The sequence below is a fragment of the Artemia sp. Qi Xiang Cuo genome, chromosome 18 (assembly GCF_049724085.1).
Source record: "Artemia sp. Qi Xiang Cuo chromosome 18, ASM4972408v1, whole genome shotgun sequence".
Lineage (NCBI taxonomy): Eukaryota > Metazoa > Arthropoda > Branchiopoda > Anostraca > Artemiidae > Artemia > Artemia sp. Qi Xiang Cuo.
The window spans coordinates 51,822,197-51,847,042 of NC_142811.1; the positions used below are offsets into that span (position 1 = coordinate 51,822,197).

A 24,846-nucleotide genomic window follows, 5' to 3' on the forward strand; every position below is an offset into this window, starting at 1 on the left:
AAGTTTCGTATAACAATAGATAAATCAACAAATTGCAAAAAGCAAAGCCAAAAAGAGATTAAACTTCAGTTGGCCATTTTTTATATTCATTCAATAGTTTTTACTCGGTTGACACGGCAAGTCTTTGTTTTGTAAAATGTTGTTATTTTGTCATCTTTTTGATGACAAAAAAAATCTATTGTTTTTCATGATGACATAGAGATATTAAATTCGAGTGTCAAATTCAAAATATAACGGGAATTTGGGTTTAAGAATGGTAAGGAGTATTAGAATCAATTAATTAATTCAGTATAAGTTGACAGTCGGTTAACTCAGCATTATAGAGTCTTACAGTATTTTTTTTATTTGAAGTTTTAACCAAAAAATATGTTTGATATGCTGTTTTAAGTCGACATATGAAGGGGAGAATTGAATACACAAGAGCAAAATATTGACAATGTATATCGACATGTATACCGACTGTATACCGACATGTATACCGACAATGTATACCGACTGTATACCGACATGTATACCGACAATGTATACCGACTGTATATCGACAATGTAATGCTAGTTAAACTTGACTCTGTTGTATAGAAGGGGGGAGTGATGGCAAAATTCAGGTTGGCGGGATAGTGTTCTTTAAATTCAAAAAGCAAGTATTCAGGCCCACTTTTTTTTTCTCGTAAGTGGTATCAAGGCAAAATCTTATGGGGGAATCTCCTGTGTGAGTATGCATGACTAGGTATTACTCAGCTCTACTTTTTTAGAATAGGGCTGACCCTATTTTTTAAGACTAGCCTACTACAATATGTGGAATCATCTGATTATCTATTTTTGATTTAGAGGCGCAATTGATCAGAATTTATCCCTCCCTCCCTAAGTTCCACCAAAATTGATCTGTTTTTAGACATCCTAATTTCCATCAATACTAATAATAACTTTAGATAATTTCGGAGACCACACTGCCTTTGAATGACGATAGATAAATAAAAGTTCAGATAGGGATCACGTCCTTTTAATAGACAGTGATTTTCACAAACAGTGATAAAATTTCTAGTATTTTCAAAAATTTCCGAAAAATCTAGTACTTTTTGTGAAATTTTATCACTGTTTGTTAAAATCACTGTCTATTAAAAGGATTTGATCCCTATTTGAACTTTTATTTTTGTATAATAATAATTTTATTCTCTTTTTTCAGGCTAAGGGCCCTGCAGCGTGCAATTGTGAAGCAAAAAGCATTGACAGATCAGCAAAAGAGTCTTGTCGAAAATTGGGACCTGAGACCACCAAAACGAGACCAGCTTATTTACAGAACAGGTCGTCATTTCCTTGGTCTTGTTGAAACTAACCCTAGAAACTATATAGAAGATAGAAAAACAAGACGAAACCTGCTGAAGAAGATTGAGGGCTTGGAAATGCGCGTTGGAATTCTTCGTAAACAGAAGAAATTGATGGAAGAGAATGTGAACGTTCTTCAGAAAAATTGTGTCGATGAAAAGGTGTCAGTTGAAAAAATTAGTAAGTATTTTCTTTTAGTTCAACACTAGTTTTGACAAACAAAGCAGTAAATTTCCATAAAATCTATAGTAAGTATGTGATAAATTATAAAATAAAAAATATTTGTGTTTCATCAGAACCTGGACCTATTCCCTCAACATCTACACCGTATTCGTTCAAACAATGTTCTATCGATTGGTTCAAACTGATATTTCTTTTTTTCTTATAATTATCATAATGAAAAGAAGTGAGTCATAAAATATGCTAGACTTTTGTTTGTTTTGGCAGCATAATGGATTCTTAATTCTAAAGAAAAAATCGACCGTGGTTGCACAAACGGCATCATTTGACGTTTTTAATATTAAGCAAGTTCTATCAATCGGTTCAAAGCAAGCTGTATCAATTTGTTCAGTCGTTCTCTTCTATATCACCCTATCTGTCTTCATTCAGAAAATAAGTGAGCCCTTTTCTTGAAACGATAGTTAATTCATAGTACCAAACAGATTTGATCATGTTTATTCAAAAGGCGTTGTTTGAATTCATTTGGAAAACCTCTATTTACATCCCGTCCCCATTTTTGTCTAAAAATCATTGTTCGACTTCCTTCTTTGTAAACTTTGATTTACGTCCCTTCTCCCCCCCCCCCCAAAACAAAGCAAGTTGCATCGGCTGGTTCAATCTGATGTTTCCTATTTTCTCATAACTATCATGATGAAAAGAAGTCAGTCAGAAAATATGCTAGACTTTTGCTTGTTTTGTCAGCATAATTGATTCTTAATTCCAAAAAATAAATTGGCCGTGGTTGTGCAAACGGCATCATTTGACGTTTTTTACATTAAGCAAGTTCTATCAATCGGTTCAAAGCAAGATCTATCAATTTGTTCACTCCATTCTCTTCTATCTCACCCTATGTGGCTTAATGGAAAAGGGCCAGTCAGAAAATAAGTGAGCCCTTTTTCTGACGCGATAATAAATTCTTAATACTAAAGAAATTTAGTCATTTTTATCTAAAAAGCGTTGTTTAACTTTCTTTTTTGAAAAATTCAATTTACGTCCCTTTCCCCCAAACAAAACCAGTTGTATTGACTGGTTTGATTAGATGTTTCCTATTTTGTCACATCTAACATGATGGAAAAGGATCAGTTAGAAAATACGCCAGACTTTTGTTTGTTTTGGCAGCATAATTAATTCTTAAAAAATCGGCCGCGGTTATGCAAACGCCATTATTTGACGTTTTTTTTTATAGAAAACGTCTATTTACATTACATCCTCTCAAACAAATTAAGCTCTATCAATGATTCATTCCGCTTCCTTCTATCTTAGCCTGTCAATCTTGATGAAAAGACGTCATCCAGGAAATAAGCAAGCAATTTTTTTATTTTTGACATTTTAATTAATTCTTAATACTAATGCTATTCGATCATGTTTATTCAAAAGTCTTTGTTTAAAATTTTGGAAAACCACTATTACATCCCGTCCCCTTAAACAAAGTTTCAGATTCTCAGTTCCGTTTTCGAGAAATATATATATATATATATATATATATGTATGTGTGTGTGTATATATATATATATGTATGTATATATATATATATATATATATATATATATATATATATATATATATATATATATGTATGTGTATATATGTATGTGTATATGTATGTATATATATATATATGTATATATATAAGATTTATGCATTGTGTTGAGAGCATGGCAAAAATTGAAATTTTTTTCTTTTAAGTTGGAAAAAGAAGGAAAGACTTGATGATAAAGGGGTAAATTTTTACCAAGTCATGTTGTTGACTTGCAGATGGGGTGAATGTGCCACTTGATGCCTTTTTTTATGCTCTTTCCAAATGTAGTGGTCATTTTTGTCGGGGGTGAGTTTTACCCCCACCCCTGTATATACCAATTCGGGGTATATATTTGCACATTAGGGGGGGGCTGGGGAAAGTTTTATTTCTGATGTAAATAGGAGGTAAGTTTAAACTTTACCCCCACCCCCCTAGTGTGCAAATATATAGCCTACCCTGGGTTGGTGTGTGGGGGTGGGGGTGGGATTCATTTCCGACGGGGGTGATTATTATGTTTGGAGGGAGCGTAGAGGGGGCGTTGAGTGGTATATTCGCTTTGTTTGTGAGTCGATAGTGTGATTTGGTAAAAATTTACCAATAAAGGTTCTCCCCTTGAATAATATGTTAACTAGGATCATTATACATAGCCTAGTTTAAAGTAAGAATTGTTTTCTTAACATGTCTCCTTATGAGGGACCACAATTTTAAATTTATACCAAAAAATCCTGGGTACGGCCCTTAGGTAGGTTCAATATTGAGCAAATAAAATATAGAGTAGGTTAAATATGTTTCCGAGTTATATATTTCGGTATATAACTTATATGCCTAGTCATTGTGTTACACATATTTATAACTAGTAGGCTAAATATGTCACTCAGTTATATATTTCTGTATATAACTTAGATAGGACTAGTCAGTGAGTTACACACTTTTATAAGTAGTAGGCTAAACATGTCACTCAGTTATATATTTCTGTATATAACTTAGATAGGCCTAGTCATTGAGTTACACATATTTATAAGTAGTAGGCTAAATATGTCACTGATTTATATATTTCTGTATATAACTTATATAGGCCTAGTCAGTGAGTTACACATATTTTAAGTAGTAGGCTAAATATGTCACTGAGTTATTTATTTCTGTATATAACTTATAAAGGCCTAGTCAGTGAGTTACACATATTTATAAGTAGTAGGTTAAATATGTCACTCAGTTATATATTTCTGTATATAACTTAGATAGGCCTAGTCAGTGAGTTACACATATTTATAAGTAGTAGGCTAAATATGTCACTCAGTTATATATTTCTGTATATAACTTATATAGGCCTAGTCAGTGAGTTACACATATTTTAAGTAGTAGTCTAAATATGTCACAGAGTTTTTTATTTCTGTATATAACTTATATGCCTAGTCATTCAGTTACACATATTTATTAGTAGTAGGCTAAATATGTCACTCAGTTATATATTTCTGTATATTTCTTATAAAAGCCTAGTCAGTGAGTTACACATATTTATAAGTATTAGGTTAAATATGTCACTGAGTTATATATTTTTGTATATAGCTTATATAGGCCTAGTCAGTGAGTTATGTATATTTATAAGTAGTAGGTTAAATATGTCACTGAGTTATGGCCTTTGCAAAACAAAAGTGATCCGTTTATCTGGCCTCCCCCAGGCCATTCAGCGTGTCCCCAGGTGGCGATAGGGGAACGCGCTACAGATATGTAGGGTACCTCTACAGGAGGCAGGGACAAAGGGGGGACCATGTCCCTGGAGGTCCATAATAGAAACTGGGGCACCCTTGCCCGGGGCCATAAATACAGGTAGAGGAGGAAGAAGGTCCCTTAAATGTACACTTAAAAGAGCCCACTGGTTTGTCCACAAGTCCCATGAGTTGCAAACCTTCTCCCAGCAATAGGTTAAATTGCATGGTGCTGCAGAACACCATCGCGGAGGATCCTCTATAGGAGGACAACTGTGGCAGGGCGTAAGATCCAGATCTATGGACAACGGCCTCTGCAAAGGGTTGCTTCGACCATTTCGGGGTACCTTCAAGACTGGGGACCTTGCGGTCAACTCTATTCCCACTTGAGGAGTGGCGCCCCTTGAGGAAATTATAGCCTAGCAAACGACACAGCATTCGCACGGGATTCTGATTAATGGACAATTCTTCTGGGAATGGTATGTTTTGACGGGCGTCTTCGGGCTGAAAAACCTGTTCCTTGCTAATTTATCTAATATGGGCTGCCGCCCCATAGTAATATAATATTTGCAGACATGAATATATAATGAGTCTGAGGTAATAAGGCTTGAGATTGTCCGTGCAGGATTTCGAATCTTGTTGATGGAAGAGCATCTCCAAGTGCTGAAAACCATGTTGTGACCAAGATGGCCCAGGATTGCACAAAGACCCCATTCATGGAGGTCCCAGGGACTTCTTGCTGTCCAGCTCTAAGCCGGCTTAAGCACTTCGGTGTAGACTTGAGAAGATGTGTGATCCCCGTCCTGCACTGGTATCCGGGATCATTGCTTTTCCTGAGGCGAAACTAATTTCAATGATTTAAAGAACATGAAAATTGGAACTTGGAATGTTACGACGTTAAAAAATGACTATCGTATCGACATTTTGACTAACGAATTCAGACAATTCAAACTGGATTTATTAGGAATTTCGGAAAATCATACCCGAGGGGTAGGAAGCATGAAATTGGATGACACAGAATTTGTTAAATCAGGCAGGAAGGATGGGGTACATAGACAGGGAGTAGGGCTCATGATGAATAAGGAAGCTGCTAAGTCCTGTTTAGGATGGGACGATATCAATAATAGAATACTATTCGCTCATTTTATGACTAAAAAGTTCAAGGTATCAGTTATAGTAGTATACGCCCCTGTAGAACCGACTGACGGAGATACAAGTGACTCAGATGAATTCTACTTACAGTTACAGGAGCAAATAGACTAGGTCCCAGGTAGAAATATGATGTTATTATTGGGAGATTTTAACGCCCAGGTTGGTAGAAATAGGGATAGATAGTATCCCAGCTTAGGTAAATTTGGTGTAGGAAAAGAAAACAGTAATGGATACAGACTTTTGCAATTTTGTAGGTATAACAATCTAGTTATAACCAATACGGTGTTTGGTCATAAAATGGCTCATAAGCTAACATGGTATTCACGTGATGGTAAGACAGTAAACATTATTGATTATGTTACAGTAAACCGAAGGCTAGCAGGGTCAATACAAGACACTTGTGTATATAGGAGTGATTTTATTGATGTTAAAAGTAAAGATGACCTTCTAGTAGTGTCTAGGGTTAATCTAGAGCTGAAATATCGGAAAGGTAACTACCTCTCGTGAAGTTATGATGTTAGTATACTCCAGGATGAGAATTTGAGAGAAACTTTCCAGGAACATTTGAATACTAAACTTGAGAGTTTAAAATTTGATAATGTGGAAGACGGTTGGAATAATTTTAGAAAAATAATTTGTGAAGTTCCTGAAGGTGTATTAGGGAAGAAAGCTAGAACTGCAGCTAAGAATATCAGTGAAAAGGCTTTACGTTTGATAGAAAGGAGAAAGGACTTGTACAAGAATTATCTGAGTGATAGATCGCATGAAAACAAAAGAAATGTAAAGAAAGTGGAGAAAGCATTGAAATATGAGCTAAGGAGGTGTGAGGTGGAGGCCATGGATAAAATTGCCGAGGATTTAGAAGATGCAGCTAGACGGCATAATAGTAAAATATTGTACTGGCACGTTAACAAATTGAGAGGTAGTAGTCAATCCGGACTTGTCCCAGTTAAAGATAGGAATGGGGTGGCAATTAGCGATAAGACAAAAGCTAAAGCGAGATGGGCCGAACATTTTGAGAACTTGCTTAACCGAGATAGAGTTGCAGGAAAAAATATAGAGGAAAATGAAAAAGTTTGTGATACCTTGGATGTAACGGAAGATTTGTTCTGTGAGGTGGAATTAGCAACAGTACTAAAAGGATTAAAGAATAATAAGGCTCCAGGTGCTGATAGGGTAGTAAATGAGTTTCTTAAATATGGTGGCTCTGAGGTTAGAAATAATTTATTGAAGATTATGAATATGATTTTTGAAAAAGGGGAAGTACCTAACGATTTTAGGAAAACCTTAATTAAGCCACTTTATAAGAAAGGTGATAAAAGTGAGTGTGGTAATTATCGAGACATTAGTCTGGTCTCTGTAGGTAGCAAATTGCTTAGTAATATGATACTTTTTAGACTGAGAGATGCCGTAGACAAAGTTTTAAGAGAAGAGCATAGCGGTTTTAGAAAAGGTAGAGGATGTGTTGACCAAATTTTCACTCTTAGGTTAATAATTGAGAAGTGCCTAAGTTTTCAAAAACATTTGGTAATCAGTTTTATATATTATTAGCAAGCGTTCGATTCTGTTGATATAGGAGCTTTAGTAAAGGTTTTATCCTTGTATGGTATACCAGAGAAATACATTAAAGTGATTAGTGCTATGTACAAGAATAACATTGATTCAGTTAAGGTAGGAAATGAGGTTATTAGCTGGTTTTTTGTTAAATCAGGAGCTAAGCAGGGCTGTGTTCTATCCCCCTGTATTCGGATCATTTTGATGGACTTTGTTTTAAGGAGCAAAAGAAAGGCAGTGGAAGATCACTGACTCAAATGGTTATTAAAAAGTATCCTGGACTTAGATTTTGCTGGTGATTTCATCATCCAAGATGATAGTGTGAACAAAATGAATGAAGTTTTGGAGTTTTTGCGAGTTCAGGGTGCTAGAATTGTTTTGAAAATTAATGTTAGGAAGACTAAGTCACTAAGGCTAGGAATAAGTGAAGATGAAAAGGTGACGTTGGGTAATGAAAAGATTGATCAGGTGGGCAGCTTCACTTACCTTGGTAGTATTATTAGTAAAGATGGTGGGAGCAGTGAAGATGTTAAAAATAGAATAGCCAAGGCTCAGGGTGTTTTTTCACAGTTAAAAAAGTCTGGAAGAATAGGAAGATAAGTCTGCAAACCAAGATTAGAATCTTAGAAGCTACAGTGATGACAGTGGTCAAATATGGCTCTGAAGCATGGACGCTCCGAAAAGCGGATGAAGATTTGCTAGATGTTTTCCAGAGAAATTGCTTAAGGATTGTTCTGGGTACCGGGCTGACTGACCGTATTTCAGACAATAGGCTATACGAAAAACGTGGTTCAATACCACTCTCGAGGTCTATGATGAAAGAAAGATTAAGGTGGTTGGGGCATGTTGTGAGGATGAATGATAACAGATTGCCGAAGATTGTTCTTTTCGGCCAACAATCTAGGGCTAAACGGAAAGCAGGTCGCCTCCATCTGGGGTGGGAGGACGCCATAAAGAAAGATTTAAAGGAAATGGGAACTTCGTGGGCGGGTGTAAAAAGGGAGGCTTTGAAGAGATTGGGGTGGAGAAGGAGCGTGCGTAGCTGTGTTGGCCTCAGGCGGCTTGGTGCTGCGATGAGTTGTTAGTAGTAGTAGTAGAAAATACACAAGGCTTTTGTTTATTTTGGTAGTATAATTGGTTATAAATTCTTAACAAAAATTTGGTTGTAGTTATGCTAATGCCATTATTTGACGCTTTTTACATTAAATAAGTTCTATCTCACTCTATCTGTCTTAATGAAAAGGGGTCAGTCAGGAAATAAGTGAGCCTTTTTTTTCACACGATAATTAGTTCTTAATACTAAACAAATTTGATCATGTTTATTCAAAAGGTGTTGTTTGAATTTGTTTGGAAAACCTCCCATTTACACCCTGCCCCCTTTTTATCTAAAAATCATTGTTCAAATTTCTTTTTCGAAAGCTTTGATTTACGTCCCTTCCCCTCAAACAAAGCAAGTTGTATCGATTGATTTAATCTGATATATCCTATTTTATCATATCCAACATGATGAAAAACGTTCGGTTAGAAAATGTGCAAGACTTTTATTTATTATGGCAATATAGTAAATTCTAAAAAAAAAAGATATTTCCTATTTTATAACATCTAACATAATGAAAAAGGTTCGGTTAGAAAATACTCAAGACTTATATTTATTATGGTAGTATAGTAAATTCAAAAAAAAAAAAAAAAAAAAAAAAAAAAAATCGGCCGCTGTTATGCACAGAGAATTATTTGACTTTTTTGCAGACACTGACTTCTTAATAACGATCAACAACAAATTTTTCGGAGTTTCCTTGGATTTCCCCATAAGGAAATTGGATCCTCTTAAATCCCCCCAAAAATAACGTTCGCAAATATACGAATGTTATTACACCAAATATCACTCGTTAATTGTTAAGACATAGAACTTCTTTTTACATCCTATTCTCTCAAACGAAGTAAATTCTATTGATTGATTCAATTCGTTTTCTTCCATCTTGCCCTGTATTTCTTGATGAAAAGGCGTCAATCAGGAAATAAGTAATCTTTTCTTTAATTTATATAGTTAATTCTTAAAACTAAACAAAAATGGTCATGTCTATTCAAAAGGAGTCATTTAAATTATTTTGGAAAACGTCCATTTACATCCCTTCCCCTCAAAGAAAGTTTTAATGATTGGTGCAGCCTGTTTTATCCTGTCTTATTTGTTTTCTGTGACAAGAGGTTCTATGACAAGAGGTTGTTTGAGGTTTTTATAAATAACAGGTTTTTAGAATGTCTTCTTATCACAGAAATAGATGAAGTTTGGGAATTTGATATAAAAATAATTTTCTGAATCCCTGAATTGCAAAAGAAATATTCGTTTTAAAACATCTGCTTCGTAATAACGGTCAAAAACATTTTTTGGGTGTTTCCCCGAATTTCCCTAAAAGAAAATTTGTACTGAAGCTCTAACTTTTTTGACACCTTAGACCTTGAGTTTCAATCTCCCCCCTCTCTTACGAATTAGTTTAGTAATTAAATCTTATTCACTCAGTATTTTTATTGGAATTTGTTTTCTTCAGGAAATTTTTACGCTAGAAAGCGGATCACATTGGATAATGAAAGTTTAGCGATTGAAGATTTGTGGGTGAGATGTGAGAGTTTACAGGAAGAGTTGATTTCAGAAAGACATTGGCTTGGTATTCGGCGTCGTCAACTGATCTCAGATCTTTGCCAAGTTTACCCTATCACTCATGATGTATGTCTTTCTTTTCTTTTTTTCATATGAAGGAGTTTATAATATCTTGGAGAAAATTAAAAGTGCCTAAATGCAGAAACTGAAACTTTTTTTTTGTGAATTTATGATGTCAAAATGTTTGCTATGCACATTTGCGAGGAAAAATTAATGCAACATCTCATTGCTTTAAGAAGCACCACTTTATGGCCCATCATATTACTATATATGACACTTATGGCCCTTCAGTTATTCAGATTAAAAATTGTTGTTTGTCACACTCAAAGTTGAAGATTTTTCGTAGGGGAGAAGGGTAAAAATTCTGAAGAAAAATTAATGCAACCACCCCATTGCACCCCCCCCCCAATTTCCCCATTACTTTTGACCCTACAAAATTCCATAGTTTTCCAGAGAAGAGTGGTTGCGGAAAGGTCTTTTTTGTTTTGTCAGGAGTGATGACATCGAACCAAAACTCGAATAGGGCATACTCGAATAAAGGTTTAAAGATCTAGTGCCCTTTTTAAGTGATAAAGGAGACCTCAGCCAAAGCAAAGGATCGATTTCTGGCATTTTAGTCCACTAAGGGATATTTTGGCCAGAACAGTGCCGAAATGTTAGGTATTTGAATGGATTTTATATTGCCTCTCAGTCTCAGCGGCTATGTCGTCGTGCGTGGTCTCCCTAAACAGTCCATTAAAACTAACGTCCATTATAACGTCCATTAAAACTAACGTCCCTAATAAAGTCCATTAAAACTAACGATTATTGTAGAGTGAATGATGATTATGAAACTTTTATCCCATACAGTTAACGCTTGTAGAGTATCGTGTAGTTACACATCAGTTATTACAGTGGCTGTCAATCGCGTTCTGATTTTTTTGGGGTGGAGGTTGGGAGAACCTCAGACCTCAAAAAAGCGTGCTTATGTTCAAATTCTCAAGCATCTCATGAGAAATGTTTCAGATGAATTGGATGAATATTTAGATGAGCATTGATGTAACCTCTGACCTTTCTTCGTTGAGAGGAATCTATATGTGGATGACTATTGGATGGAATATGCGGTACAGATGCTAGGGAGATGAAACCTTCCTTGTTATTTTGAAAATGTCGTTCCTTTTGTAAAACTCCGTTTATTTTGAAAAGCAAATACATTTAATGAGCCCTTTTTCTCGAAAGGTCGTTTTGCAAATATTAGGGTTTAATGCAAAGAATGGGGACAGTATAGTTCCCCTAACATTTGGGATAACTTCGAATATGGTTTTAAAAACTAACAGAAATTAAGTTTTTTAGATGAAAGTAAATAGCGACGTTAAAAATTAAAACTGATTGAAATTAAATACATTAAATCTAGTAAAATCCTTTTTATTAAAAAAAAATCATACACCCGACAACAAGCCGACACTTTTTTTTCGTTACAATACTAAAATACACAAGAAAAAAGGAAAGAGTAAAAAGCTACAAATCCAAATATTATTCTGTGCATGAGCGGGGCTGCAACCGCTCCCCCTCTTCATTCAACCCCGATTTTTATGCTATAGTTTGACTTTTCCCAGCATAGTTTCAAAACGAATGTGTAATACAAGGGTAATGGAAATGAAAAAAAAGGATTTTTCACATTGCCTAGAAAGTGGAAGAGCTTATCCCTTCCTTATGCAATGCCTTTGTCCTCTACCCCGAAAGGCACCAAAACGGTATCTGTTCTTTCTTTCTGTGAAGGACTACAATGATGAACTTCTTGGAAATGCTGGATAAAATTTGGATAATTCATTTTTATTCTTATCCATTTTTTTTCGTTTCACTTCCGCTGCTAGTTGTGTACTATTTTGACAATAAAAGTATTTATTTACGTTTATTAATGCGCTTTTGCTTTTAAATATAAAATTTGAAGTTCAGATATTTCAAAAGGAAGTCTGCTTATAAAACACTTTTGTATACTAACTTTATCTGTTGCAAACAAAAATACTATCTGTAAAGTAAAATTTTAGCGAAAGCATGGATAATGAATTTTTTTTTTTTTTTTTTTTTTTTTTTTTTTTTTTTTTTTTTTTTTTTTTTTTTTGATAAATTAGGGTTTATTCATCAACCAAAAATAGCAAAATCCAGAAGCTAAGCTTTTAAAGGAGATCACTACCCCAATATAGGCCTAAACAAGAACAAAAAAACCTATCATATAAAATAATATCGTATAAAAAGAGGTTAAAGGGAGGGAAAGCCCCTTAGATACTCTCTTCATCTTAGCTTTTAATATTTACAAATTTTAAATTTTGTTTTTCGCAAAAAGGTTTGAACCAAACGGCAAATTTAGAAATCTGAATAGTTGATCTTTCTTTTTCCATAGAAAAAGGATTTTATTAAATTAATAAAAAACTCAAATTTTATACACTTGTATGGTTAAGCATCACACTTTACAAAACCCTACTTACTCAGTCACTACTAGCTATCTTTAGCCAAAAAAATATATATATTTATAAATAAAATATATAAACATGTAATAATATTCACGACCTTGCTGGATGTCGAACACGCAAAACAATTCTACTCTTTCTCCTCGTCCCCCTCGTAAAAAAAAACATAAAAAAAAAAATAAACACTTTAGATAGAATTCGCCTAGCAAGGATTAAAAACCATATATAGAGAAAGCAAGGGCGGATCCAGGATTTTTTTTCGGAGGGAGGGGGGTTACTAATTTTGACTTTTTCGGGGGGGGGGGGTTACTATTTTTTACTCAGTTTTCGACTAATGTTACTGATTTTTACCTAGGTTTTCCTAATTTTCGACTTATTTTCGACTCGGTCAAAAATTTCGGGGGGGGGGGGGTTCAAACCGAGTACCCTCCCCTGGATACGGCCTTGAGAGAAAGAATGTCCTTTCAATTCGCTATGCAATTCACGTAGTTCATCAGCTGTTATAACAACCTGAGGTAAAGCTCCCCACTCCAGAAAACCCGCATGTCTTGTAAAGGTATGAACCTACTGTCTTTTTTGAATTTTTTCTTTAATAATTAATTATTAAATTAATTAATAATTATTAAATTAATTAATAGTTATTAAATTAGTTAATTATTAATGATAATTTTTATTAATTATTTTTTTTATAAGTTAATACATTTTTTTTTCATTTACTTAAAACGTAACAAAACCTGAAGCAAAGCTTGTTTTGAGGAGATACTTTTTCTTAAAAAGTATCTACTGCATGCTTTTAAAGCCCAGTACTATCCTGTTTCCTTATTTTATATTATGTTACATTGGTGTAATTTTGATACCCCTTTTTGTAATTTTGTTACACCGGTGTAGTTTTGTTACACCAGGGCAGCCTAATTTGTCCCTCTGTTCCGAATCTATTTTGTGCGTCTCTGTCTTATAAGAGACTACAGGTTTATGCTACATCTATCCAAAAACTTCTCTGTGTTAGAACTAGATGCACATGTTTTGGATTTAATTTGTGTTTTTAGTAAAATCTCTTGAATCTTAGATTTCAATCAGATTAGGGATTGCCAAAATTATAATTTGAATACCAATCTTATAAAATTGTCTTAGCCCCCTCCCCTTCCACCGGAAAAGAAATGTTTCCAGTTTCCAACAGTGTATACATGTAATCTAGGAGGCTTGAGTAAGGCCGACAAGAACAAGTTACTATTTTTAATCACAAACAATACAGAGTGACCCAATTACTTAGAACTTAATTCGGGGGATGCATTTTTTTGGGGGGGGGGGATATTAATTAAAAAACATACCAAACAGGCCAGATTTGGAAAAGGGGAGAACACTTAGGAAACCATCAAAATGGAGGCTTTTGGGGTGAAGGGAATGTTCTCTGATGCACCGTTGATTGCGGTTCTTGCCTAGAGTGTACATATCTGTTTACTGTTGATAAAAAGTGGCTGAAGCTTAAAAAGTAAAATTTAACGCATAAGAAGAGGGAGAAAGGGTCATGCCGCCACCTTCAACTTCCTGCCAAACGGACTAGTATGAAGTTTGCTTTTCACTGAACACCAAGAAAAGACACCTTCAAGTTCCTGCCAAACGGACTAGTATGAAGTTTGGTTTTCACTGAACACCAAGAAAAGACACCTTTAACTTCCTGCCAAACGAACTAGTATGACGTTTGCTTTTCACTGAACACCAAGAAAAGACACCTTTAACTTCCTGCCAAACGAACTAGTATGAAGTTTGCTTTTCACTGAACACCAAGAAAGACACCTTCAACTTCCTGCCAAACGAACTAGTATGAAGTTAGCTTTTCACTGAACACCAAGAAAAGACACCTTCAACTTCCTGCCAAACGGACTAGTATGAAGTTGGCTTTTTACTGAACACTAAGAAAAGACACCTTCAACTTCCTGCCAAACGAATTAGTATGAAGTTTGCTTTTCACTGAACACCAAGAAAAGACACCTTTAACTTCCTGCCAAACGAACTAGTATGAAGTTTGCTTTTCACTGAACACCAAGAAAAGACACCTTCAACTTCCTGCCAAACGGACTAGTATGAAGTTTGTTTTTTACTGAACATGAAGTAAAGACTAAAACGTGTGACTTATTTTAGTCATAAGCAGAAGCTTGCACATTTCATGCTTTCACTTTTTGTCTATTTTAAGTCAAAACATCCACAGACATTTATTAGGCATTTACGCTGAAAAGCATGCTAAGGGGCTAAGGTCGAGGATATGTTTGTTAAAGTAGCAAACAAATGTTATTTCTAAAAAAAATTATCAGAAAATACAGAAAAATTGTGAGGATTGTGAACGCTAAAACCCATTCAGTACCCCCCCTCATTTTGCCTTTGTATCCTGTCACTTCATCAGATTCTTTGTTAGCTCAAACTTGTGTATTCATCCGTTGATTCACCTATTCATTCGAGATATTAAAATTCCATTAAAAATGATGCTGAAAAGAATACAGAATATTGTAGGTTACAAGATACAAGGACATATACAAAACAGGAAAGAATGCAAAAGAATACAGGACCTAAAAAGAATATAGAAAAGAATCCCCTTAATTCTCACAAGCAGCATTTGAAAAAAGAGACAAAAATATACTAAAACTTGGGTTTTTGTGATCCAATTATTTTTTTTGTAACATCAGACTCTCCCCCTTTCTAATCATCTGAGAACTCTGTAATACGTGAGAAGCAAATCCTGTGAGACCTATTCTCATGTCTATTATACTTTTTAGGACAAGTCGTCATACATTCACGGCCTTTCTCTACCTCATGCTGAATATATGGGTCACTATGATGACGTGAAGCTTTCTGTAGCGCTAGGATATGTAGCTCATTTAGTGTACATGACATCCTATTTCCTAAATATTCCTCTAAGGCATCCAATCACCTGCAAGGATTCAAGAAGTACCGTGACGGATCAACTACGGGAGGGATCTCTGAAGGAAAAGGAAGCCAAGTAATTTGATCTCTATTTAAATGTTTTTATTTAACTTTGTTTGCTTATGGGATCAAATTTTCAAAGGCTTTCAAATATTCAAAGAAAATAAAACCAGTCTACAGATATGACGTTCATCATGTAAAAGTAGCTATGGCTATTGGCAAGGGCGGATCCAGGATTTTTTTTCGGGGGGGGGGGGTTACTACTTTTTGACTCAGTTTTCGACTAATTTTACTGATTTTTACCTAGGTTTTAATAATTTTCGACTTATTTTCGACTCGGTAAAAAATTTTGGGGGGGGGGGTCAAACTGGGTAACCCCCCCCCTGGATACGGCCTTGGCTATTGGTCTAGTGACGGAGGGGTAGTTGTGGTCATAGGCGAGATTGGCTACAAAGTGCAGATTTTTATGATCTGCTCTTAGATGAAATATGAAAAGATTAATTTGATCTCCTAGAAATTCAAATTAAAATATTAACAGAGGTAGTCAAATTTCTTTTCGTCTCTAAATGCACTACAAAATAAAATTTCTTCTATGCTAGTCCGAAAACTTGTATTCTTTTAGGAATTCACGGCATGTTTAATAACTGATTAAGGGCTACTTCCAAAATTTCAGTAACTTAAGACCTAAAACTAATATTGAGTAGTAGTTGAGTTTTAGAAGTTAGTCTGACTAAATCCTACATTTTCTTGCAAAGTAGCAATATCTTGATTTGAACCTACATTTTCCTGCAGGCCACAGGCCTCAACCTCAAAAGTAGCAATATCTTGATTTGAACCTACATTTTCCTGCAGGCTACAGGCCTCAACCTCAAAAGTAGCAATATCTTGATTCGAATAATGTCCGATTCCTATACCTGTAATGTAATTCGCATGACACACATTCTTTTAGTTTGACTTACGTGACTTGCAAATTTCCACCATTAAAGATCGTATCTGACATTTTCAAATTCGTGAGGTAAATGCTAAAAGCTGTTGACTAACCTCCTCTCTAAGCAAGGATCCGGAGGGCATTGTAGTAAGGAGGATCAAAGTGTTATTCAACATGCATTGCCCTTTAAGTTTCCCTTTGAGAACAGGTTTAAAATATTTTTGATTATCCCAGAAGTTTGAAAATGTCAAATACAACCTATAGGCGTGACAACGAAGCAACGAATCTTCTTTTTGAATTCTTTTTTTTTCGAATGTTTTATTATGACTGCTGTCACTTAATTGAAATGGTTCAAATGCTTGATAAATATAGAGCACAGAAGACAGAATATACAGTATCGACAGAGGCTATACTCTCCATTAAAAATATATTTGACACAGATTTAAAACCACACACGATTCATACTTCGCCTTCGCGCACACGCGATTCCGATGTACACATCGCGATAAGCCTATGGAAAAACCTTTTTTTTGCCATTTAATGCCAGGTATCAGCTGTACTAAGGTTCTGACGTATATGCCCAGGGTTGATAAGCGCGGTATCAAATGTGTGTCATGTTTGGAAAAAGAAGTCGCTACGGTCTACAGTGGTATAGAACTATTTTGATATCATTTTATTACTATTTTTGTATATTGCTGTTTGATTTTTTAAGCTAACATTTTATTGTACAACTTTTTTATTATAACTTACTAACCTGCACTATAAAGGGCTTCGCTTATTTGTTTATTTCTTTGTCTGTTTGCTATCCATTCCTAAACGAATGAATCAGTTTGATTGAAACTTGCCTTAGGTAACCCCTTCTTGCAGGTGAAGATAAAGAGAAGGTATATGAGGGGGAGGGGGATAATTTGCGCGTCGTTTAAAGCGCTTATTGCAAAAGCAACCCTTGATGGTAGTAGAAGGTCTAGAAGGGGGTGGGTTAAGATGATTTTGTTGAAAAGCAAGGGAGAGGGGAAACCTGAGAGGCTTGGTATTTATATACGTATTGACATATGCTATTATTGTTCTTTAGTATCTCAGGCTTTATGTGCCAGAACACTAAACTTAAAATTGGCCATTTCATCTCATATTTTTAGCCCTATCGTAGTTTAGCCTGTGTTAGCTGGTAGTGGCAGGAAGTGGCTAGTAAGGGGGAATTTCTTGAAGGGGTAGGAGGTGGTAAAGTTATATCAAGAAACACAAAAATTGAGATGTTATATCAAAAGCATATAATGAGCTGTTTTTAAGGGTTCCCAAATAAATAAATAAAATAAATAATGATTGTATTTTCAAACGCCATAAAACGGTCATGCCGATCAGCGGCAGTTCTTGTCATAATAAGGCCCTAAATATATAAAACCTATGAAAATCACAGCCATAGCCATCGTCATGTAAAATTATACATTGATTTTACATATCACAGATTCAAACGAATAAAAAGAATAAACGAATAATGAACAAAAGAAAACTGAGTGTAGTGAACAAAGGAATATAAAATAATTGACGAGTGGGTCCAGAATTAAAAATAATGCCAACTAATTAATATAAGAATTGAAGTAATGCCAGGTAGGGTATGCTAGCATCTGATTTAAGTATAATTCAACAATAATAATTGAAACTACTACTAGGTAAATGTTGCTGATGCTACAGCGAACTTTAAGTAGGAATTCGTTTGCTTACTTACTTCTAGATTATAAATAAAATTCCTTTTAAGTCAAGCACATGGATTTATCCCAGTACCGCTTTAAAAACTTTGGATCTCAGTTCCTTAATTCATTGCTTTTGAATCACTTTTTTACTTAATGAAATAAAAAAATAGACTAAGTGCGCTTATATTCCTAGTTCAAATGTAATCAAACAGTCCGTGGGAACGAACTGCAAGTAAGGAGCGACCCGGATCAATGGTAACCGAAACTCTAAAAAGCGTAATTTTGATACCAATAGATATATCAAAAGAATCAGATTTTTATGCTGATTTCTAATACATAAGCTTCATTAAGTTTGGTCTTACCCATCAAAGTTTACGAGCCTATTTATTAAATAAAGGACGAAACACCCCCTAAAAGTAATAGAATCTTAATGGAAATCACCACATCATATTCAGCGTACCAGAGAACCCCATTGTAGAGGTTTCAAGCTTCTATCTGCAAAAATGTGGAATTTTGGATTTCTTTCCAGAAGAAGATCACGGATGCGTGTTTATTTGTTTTTTTGTTTGTTTTTTTTCTTCTTTTTTTCCAGGTAGGAAATAAGGTTAGCAGCTGGTTTTGTATTAAATAAGGAGTTAAGCAGGGTTGTATTCTATCCCCCTTTATATGGATTATTTTAATGGACTTTGTCTTAAGGAGTATAGGAAAGGCAGTGGGAGACCACGGAATCAAATGGGGAGGAAAAAGTCTCCTGGACTTAGATTATGCTGATGATTTAAGCATCCTAGATGAAAGTGTGAACAAAATGAATGAAGTTTTAGAAGTTTTGCGAGTTCAGGATGCTAGAATAGGGTTGAAAATTAATGTTAAGAAGACAAAGTCACTAAAGCGAGGAATAAGTGCGGATGAAAAGTTGAAGTTAGGTAATGAAAAGATTGATCTATTAGACAGCTTAAATAATCTTTGTAGCCTTATTAATAATGATGATGGCAGCAGTGAAAATGTTTAATTCTCAACGGCCATGACCCAGGGTGTTTTTTTCATATTTAAAAAAGTTTGGAAGAATAGGAAGATAAGTCTGCAAACCAAGGTTAGAATATTATAAACTACGGTGATGACAGTGGTCAAATATGTCTCTGAAGCATGGGCGCTTCGAAAAGCGGATGAAGATTTGCTAGATGTTTTCCAGAGAAATTGCCTACAGATTGTTCTCGGTACTCGGCTGAATAACCATATTTCAAACAGTAGGCTGTACGAAAAGTGTGGTTAAATACCGTTTTCTAAGGCTATAATGAAAGAAAGTTTGAGGTGGCTAGGGCACTTTCTGCAGGTGTAGGTTGAAAAATTGCCGAAGATTCTTATTATCGGCTAACCGTCTAGGGCTATACAGAAAGCAGGTCGTCCTCGTCTGGGGTGGGAGGACGTCATAAAGAAAGATTTAAAGGAAATAGGAACTTCATGGGCGGGTGTAAAAAGGGAGGCTCTGAATAGATTGGGATGGAGGTGGAGCGTGCGTTGCTGTGTTGGCTGGCCTCAGACAGCTTGGTGCTGTGGTGAGTTGTTAGTAGTAGTAGTAGTAGTAGTGCCCTTTGTAAGTGACCAAAAAGATTGGAGGGCAACTGGGCCCTCTCCCCTACCTTTCCCCCCCCCACAAAAAAACATCCGATTAAAATTCTGAGATAGCCATTTTGTTCATCATAGTTGAAAGACCCAATAACAATGCCTTTGGACATAACGTGACTTCCCCCTCCCAGCACCAGGGGAAGGGTTTTTAAGGAATAAAAATTGTCCATTGTTTAAGTATAGTATTTGTTATTGGGAAGCATGCATGCATTTTATTGTTTGAAGAAGACTTTTTCCCACTGGGGAAAAAATTTCGCGGGGGAGGGTATTTCTCCGTGGAGGTAAGGCCAGATTTCCTGGGATTATTTTAAAAACGATCATAAATTAAGTAAAAAAACAACACATTTTTCAACTGAAAGTAAGGAGCAACAAAAAAACGAATAGAAGGGGGTTGCCTCCTCCTCAACACCTCGCTCTTTGCGCTAAAGTTTGAATTTTTTCCTAATTCCTTAACAACGACTCTGAAACACAAGGGTCGTTTAATGGGAACAATAAGAAGCTTTTTTCAAAAGTACTAAAAACTTTAGGGTAAAGAGCGAGGTGTTGAGGAGGAGGCAACCCCCTTCATATAAGCAAAAATTTCTGCTCGTTTTAAGTTTTATTCCTGCTCCTTACTTTCAGTTGAAAAAAACTTGTTTTTTTTTTATATTTAATACAAAGTATAACCAGAGTGGACCTAAATTAATTGTTTCTTTGATAGGCATGTAACGCAGGAATTGATTCCAGGTTGGAGGGAGAAAATTCAAAAAGGGGAAAAAAAATTGGTGGAAGATGAAAAAGATAGGAAATTAGGGAAGAATCTCAAGTTCCGTTTCTCAGGGAAGGGGCCAGAGAGTCTTGCTCCTGTGTACGTGCCGTTTCATAGATCAATATTAAGTTTCGATCAACAAATTATATCTTAGTTTCCTCATAGTTTGTTGTGAAAATCTTGCTTTAGAAAATTTGACAAAACTTTATAGCCAAAAATGGACCCAAAAATTTCCAGGATTTTTCTTAGAAAACTGATACGAAAGTTTAAAATCTCCTCTTTTATGAATCACAATGGAGTATTAAAAGGTCTGTCGCGTCATCTCAAGAACTTCTCAAAAACCTGTTAACACCAAGTAAATCTACAATTACATAGCTTCTCCTAAATTTTCATGTACAATCTAATTTTTTCTTCTTGAATTTGGTAATAAAATTTTTCTACTAAAATCTGCGTTATATTATTCACAAGTTCATATCGGCTCTTAAGTTATATATGGAGGGAGGAACATGGGGGGTCGAAACTATATTTTGAAACTGGTTAATTTCTAAAAATTGACAACGTTGTTTCTAAACATCGTTGTTTTATAGAAAAAAAAGGAAAAATAGCTCATTTGGCCTTTCGTGATTTCTACTGAATTTTCGTTGCAGAGAAATTTTTTCGATTAAATGACGCCAAGGTCAAAATAAGTTTAGAACTTATTTTACGTTCAGCCTTAGATTTAATGGGCATATATCGCCCTTTTTCAAGGCTTCCGTGATTCTTGCGTCAATTTCTTCTTATATCAACCACCAATGTATCTAAAAATGAAATCTAAAATGTATCTAATCAATGTATCAATGTATCTAAAATCAATGAAAATGGAGTAGATTGATCCAAAATTTAATGTGTTCAATGAGAATATAACTTGCTTATACGTTTCAATTTATTTACGCCTTTGTGTTTACCTTTTATTATTTCTTCACCTTTATTATTTATTTTCTTTAACCGTCAACTTATTACTTCTGTTGATGATCATGCTATATGAACTCCCTTTTCTGTAAATAAATAAATAAAAAAAAAAATAAAAAAAATCTTTGTTGAAAAAAAATATTAACAAAATAGTTAAAAAAATTAGAAATTTTTGGTTGAAAAGAAAGAAACTATAAAAGTTCAACTTCGATTAATCAAGCTAACCAGAAATTAATTTTAATGTAAAATTAGAGATTCAGGCGCCAAACCCAAATGCACTAACATTCTTATTATGTGATACGTAAGAAAATGCTTCACGAAGGGCGTCGTGGGTTTTTAAGGATATGTAATGTTTTTATATTCAAGTATCTTTTATTGAATATAAAAACATTCAAGTTTATATTTTAATTATTAATATTTCCTGTTTTAGTTCAAGTATCAAGTTCAAGTTATATTTTAATTATTAATATAACTTATTATATTTTATTAAACTAAAATATATTTTAATTATTAAACATTCAAGAATATTTTATATATTAATATAAACTATTCAAGTATATTTTATGTTCAAGTATCTTGTCTCCAAAAGACAGGATAGTGGTAAACGGTTTGAATTTGACCAAAGATGAAATAAAAATAAAAGATGAAATAGAAGAAATAAATTTGACCATAGATAAAATAAAAATGAGAGAATAGTAGACTCTCAAATCCTCAAATACAAAAGTTTCATTTTGTCCCACTGAAATCTTTGTATATAATCTGTAAGTATCATAGACAGCGCGCTAGCGCTGCCTAAGTAAAGAACTATGTGGCCACAATGTTTTTTTTTCGACAGGCACTTCGTATCGAAGGAGTTGTCGTAGAAACTTCAAAAAGGGCTCATTCGATTGGAAATTGGGGTGGCTAGTGCCCTTTTTAATGGTCAAAACTGATTAGAGGGCAACTGGCCGTCCCCCCTCCCTCCCACGCCCATCAATCCCCCAAACACATCCAATCAAAAATTCGAGACAGCCATTTTGATCAGTGTAGTTGATTTCCAGATGGAAAATATGTTTTTGAGGAGGACACTCCCCCGCAACCCTCAGGGCGAGGGTTTTAAGTTATGCCCTGGGGGCATACAAGGTTGTTGTAGAAGGCGTTGTCGTAGAAACTTCAAAACAGGCACATTCGATTGGAAATTCGAAGGGCTAGTATTATTTTTAATAGTCGAAAGTGATTGGAGCGCAACCAGCCCCCCTCCCTCCCAGCCACGCCTATCATTCCCCCAAACACATCCAATCAAAATTTTGAGATAGCCATTTTGTTCAGCGTAGTTGATTTCCAGATAGAAAATATGTTTTTGAGAAGGACACTCCCCCACAACCCTCAGGGCAAGGGTTTTAAGTTATGACCTGGGGGCATATAAGGTCTTTGTATACGGCGTTGTCATAGAAACTTCAAAAACGGCTCATTCGATTGGAAATCCAAAGGGCTAGTGCCATGGGCGTAGGCAGCATATTGTCTAGGGGGGGTAGTCGATAGTGTGATGGAGGGCCTTTTATCATCTGCTTTTCCAACCATCTGCTTTTTCAGCCATATCTAATGTAAATTTGAAGGTCTAGGGGGGGTGGGGGGGACCGCCCCCCAGCCCCTCCTCCCTACGCCCATGGCTAGTGCCCTTTTTAATAGTCGAAAGTGATTGGAGGGCAACTAGCCCCCCCTCCCACGCCCCATAATCCCCCAAACCCATCCAATAAATTTTTAAGATATTCATTTTGTTCAGATTAGTTAATTTCCAGATAGAAAATATGTTTTTGAGAAGGACACTCCCCCACTACCCTCAGGTTAAGGGTTTTAAGTTATGCCTTGCGGGGCATATAAGGTTTTTATAGAAGATGTTGTCGTAGAAACATCAAAAAAGGGTCATTCTATTGGAAATTCAAAGGGCTAGTGCCCTTTTTAATAGTCGAAAGTGATTGGAGGGTAACTATCGCCCCTCACGCCCCTCATTCCCCCAAACACAACCAGTCAAAATTTTGAGATAGCCATTTTGTTCAGCGTAGTTGATTTCCACATAGAAAATGTGTTTTTGAGGAGGATACTCCCCCCACAGCCCTCAGGGCAAGGGTTTTAAGTTATGCCCTGGGGGCATATAAGGTTTTTATAGAAGGCATTGTCGTAGAAACTTCAAAACAACCTCATTCGATTGGAAATTCAAAGGGCTAGTGCCCTTTTTAATAGTCGGAAGTGATTGGAGGGTAACTAGCCCCCACCACGCCCATCATTCCCCCAAACACATCCAATCAAAATTTTGAGATAGTCATTTTGTTCAGCGTAGTTGATTTCCACATATAAAATATGTTTTTGAGGAGGATACTCCCCCACTACCCTCAGGTTAAGGGGTTTAAGTTATGCCCTAGGGGCATATAAGGTTTTTGTAGAATGTGTTGTCGTAGAAACTTCAAAAAAGGCTCATTCGATTGGAAATTCAAAGGAATAGGGCCCTTTTCAACAGTCGAAAGTGATTAGAGGGCAACTAGCCCCCCCCCCCACGCCCATCATTCCCCCAAACACATGCAATCAAAATTTTAAGATAGCCATTTTGTTCAGCGTATTTAATTTCCAGATAGAAAATATGTTTTTGGGGAGGATACTCCCCAACAGCCCTAAGGGCAAGGGTTTTAAGTTATACCCTGGGGACATATAAGGTTTTTATAGAAGGCTTTGTCGTAGAAACTTCAAAACAAGCTCATTTGATTTGAAATTCAAAGGGCTAGTGCCCTTTTTAATAGTCGAAAGTGATTGGAGGGCAACTAGCCCCCACCATGCCCATCTTTCCCCCAAACACATTCAATATAAATTTTGAGATAGCCATTTTGTTCAGCGTAGTTGATATCCAGATAGAAAATATGTTTTGTGAGGAGGACACTCCCCTATAACCCTCAGGGCAAGGGTTATAAGTTACTGGCACATATAAGGTTTTTATTGAAATCTTTGTCGTAGAAACTTGAAAGATGGCTCATTCGATTTGAAATTCAAATGGTTAGTACCCTTTTTAATAGTCGAAAGTGATTAGTGATATTTTTGTTGTTGTTGTTTAGACCAGGGTACTCGTATCGAAGGAGTTGTCGTGGGAACTTCGAAACGGGCTAATTCGATTGAAAATAGAAAGGGCTGATGCCCTTTTTAATAGTCGAAAGTGATTGGAGGGCAACTAATCCCCCTTCCACTCCCACCCTCCCACGCCCACCCTCCCACGCCCACCTTCTCATTTGCCCATTATGTTTAAAAACTAAATGTTGCCTTAAGATTAAATCAAAATGCACTTTGATAATGCTAATTCCCAATAAGGCATCTCAGCAGTATCCCAAGAACGACTGAGGGTATTATGTTCAAACTTTCGGGGCTACTTCTGCTCTTAAAATTTAACCAAATCAAAATAG

The 24,846-nt window shown here is 35.6% G+C and overlaps 1 protein-coding gene across 1 annotated transcript in view; it reads left to right on the forward strand.

The window, feature by feature from the left end:
* Uvrag (UV-resistance associated gene) overlaps positions 1 to 24,846 on the forward strand; it is a 61,556-nt gene that overhangs the window by 16,683 nt on the left and 20,027 nt on the right. Inside the window, exons 4-6 of the mRNA XM_089104435.1 lie at positions 1,184 to 1,503; positions 10,017 to 10,192; positions 15,342 to 15,565. Coding sequence (XP_088960561.1) covers positions 1,184 to 1,503; positions 10,017 to 10,192; positions 15,342 to 15,565 — 720 coding nt within the window. The remainder of the gene's footprint in view (positions 1 to 1,183; positions 1,504 to 10,016; positions 10,193 to 15,341; positions 15,566 to 24,846) is intronic.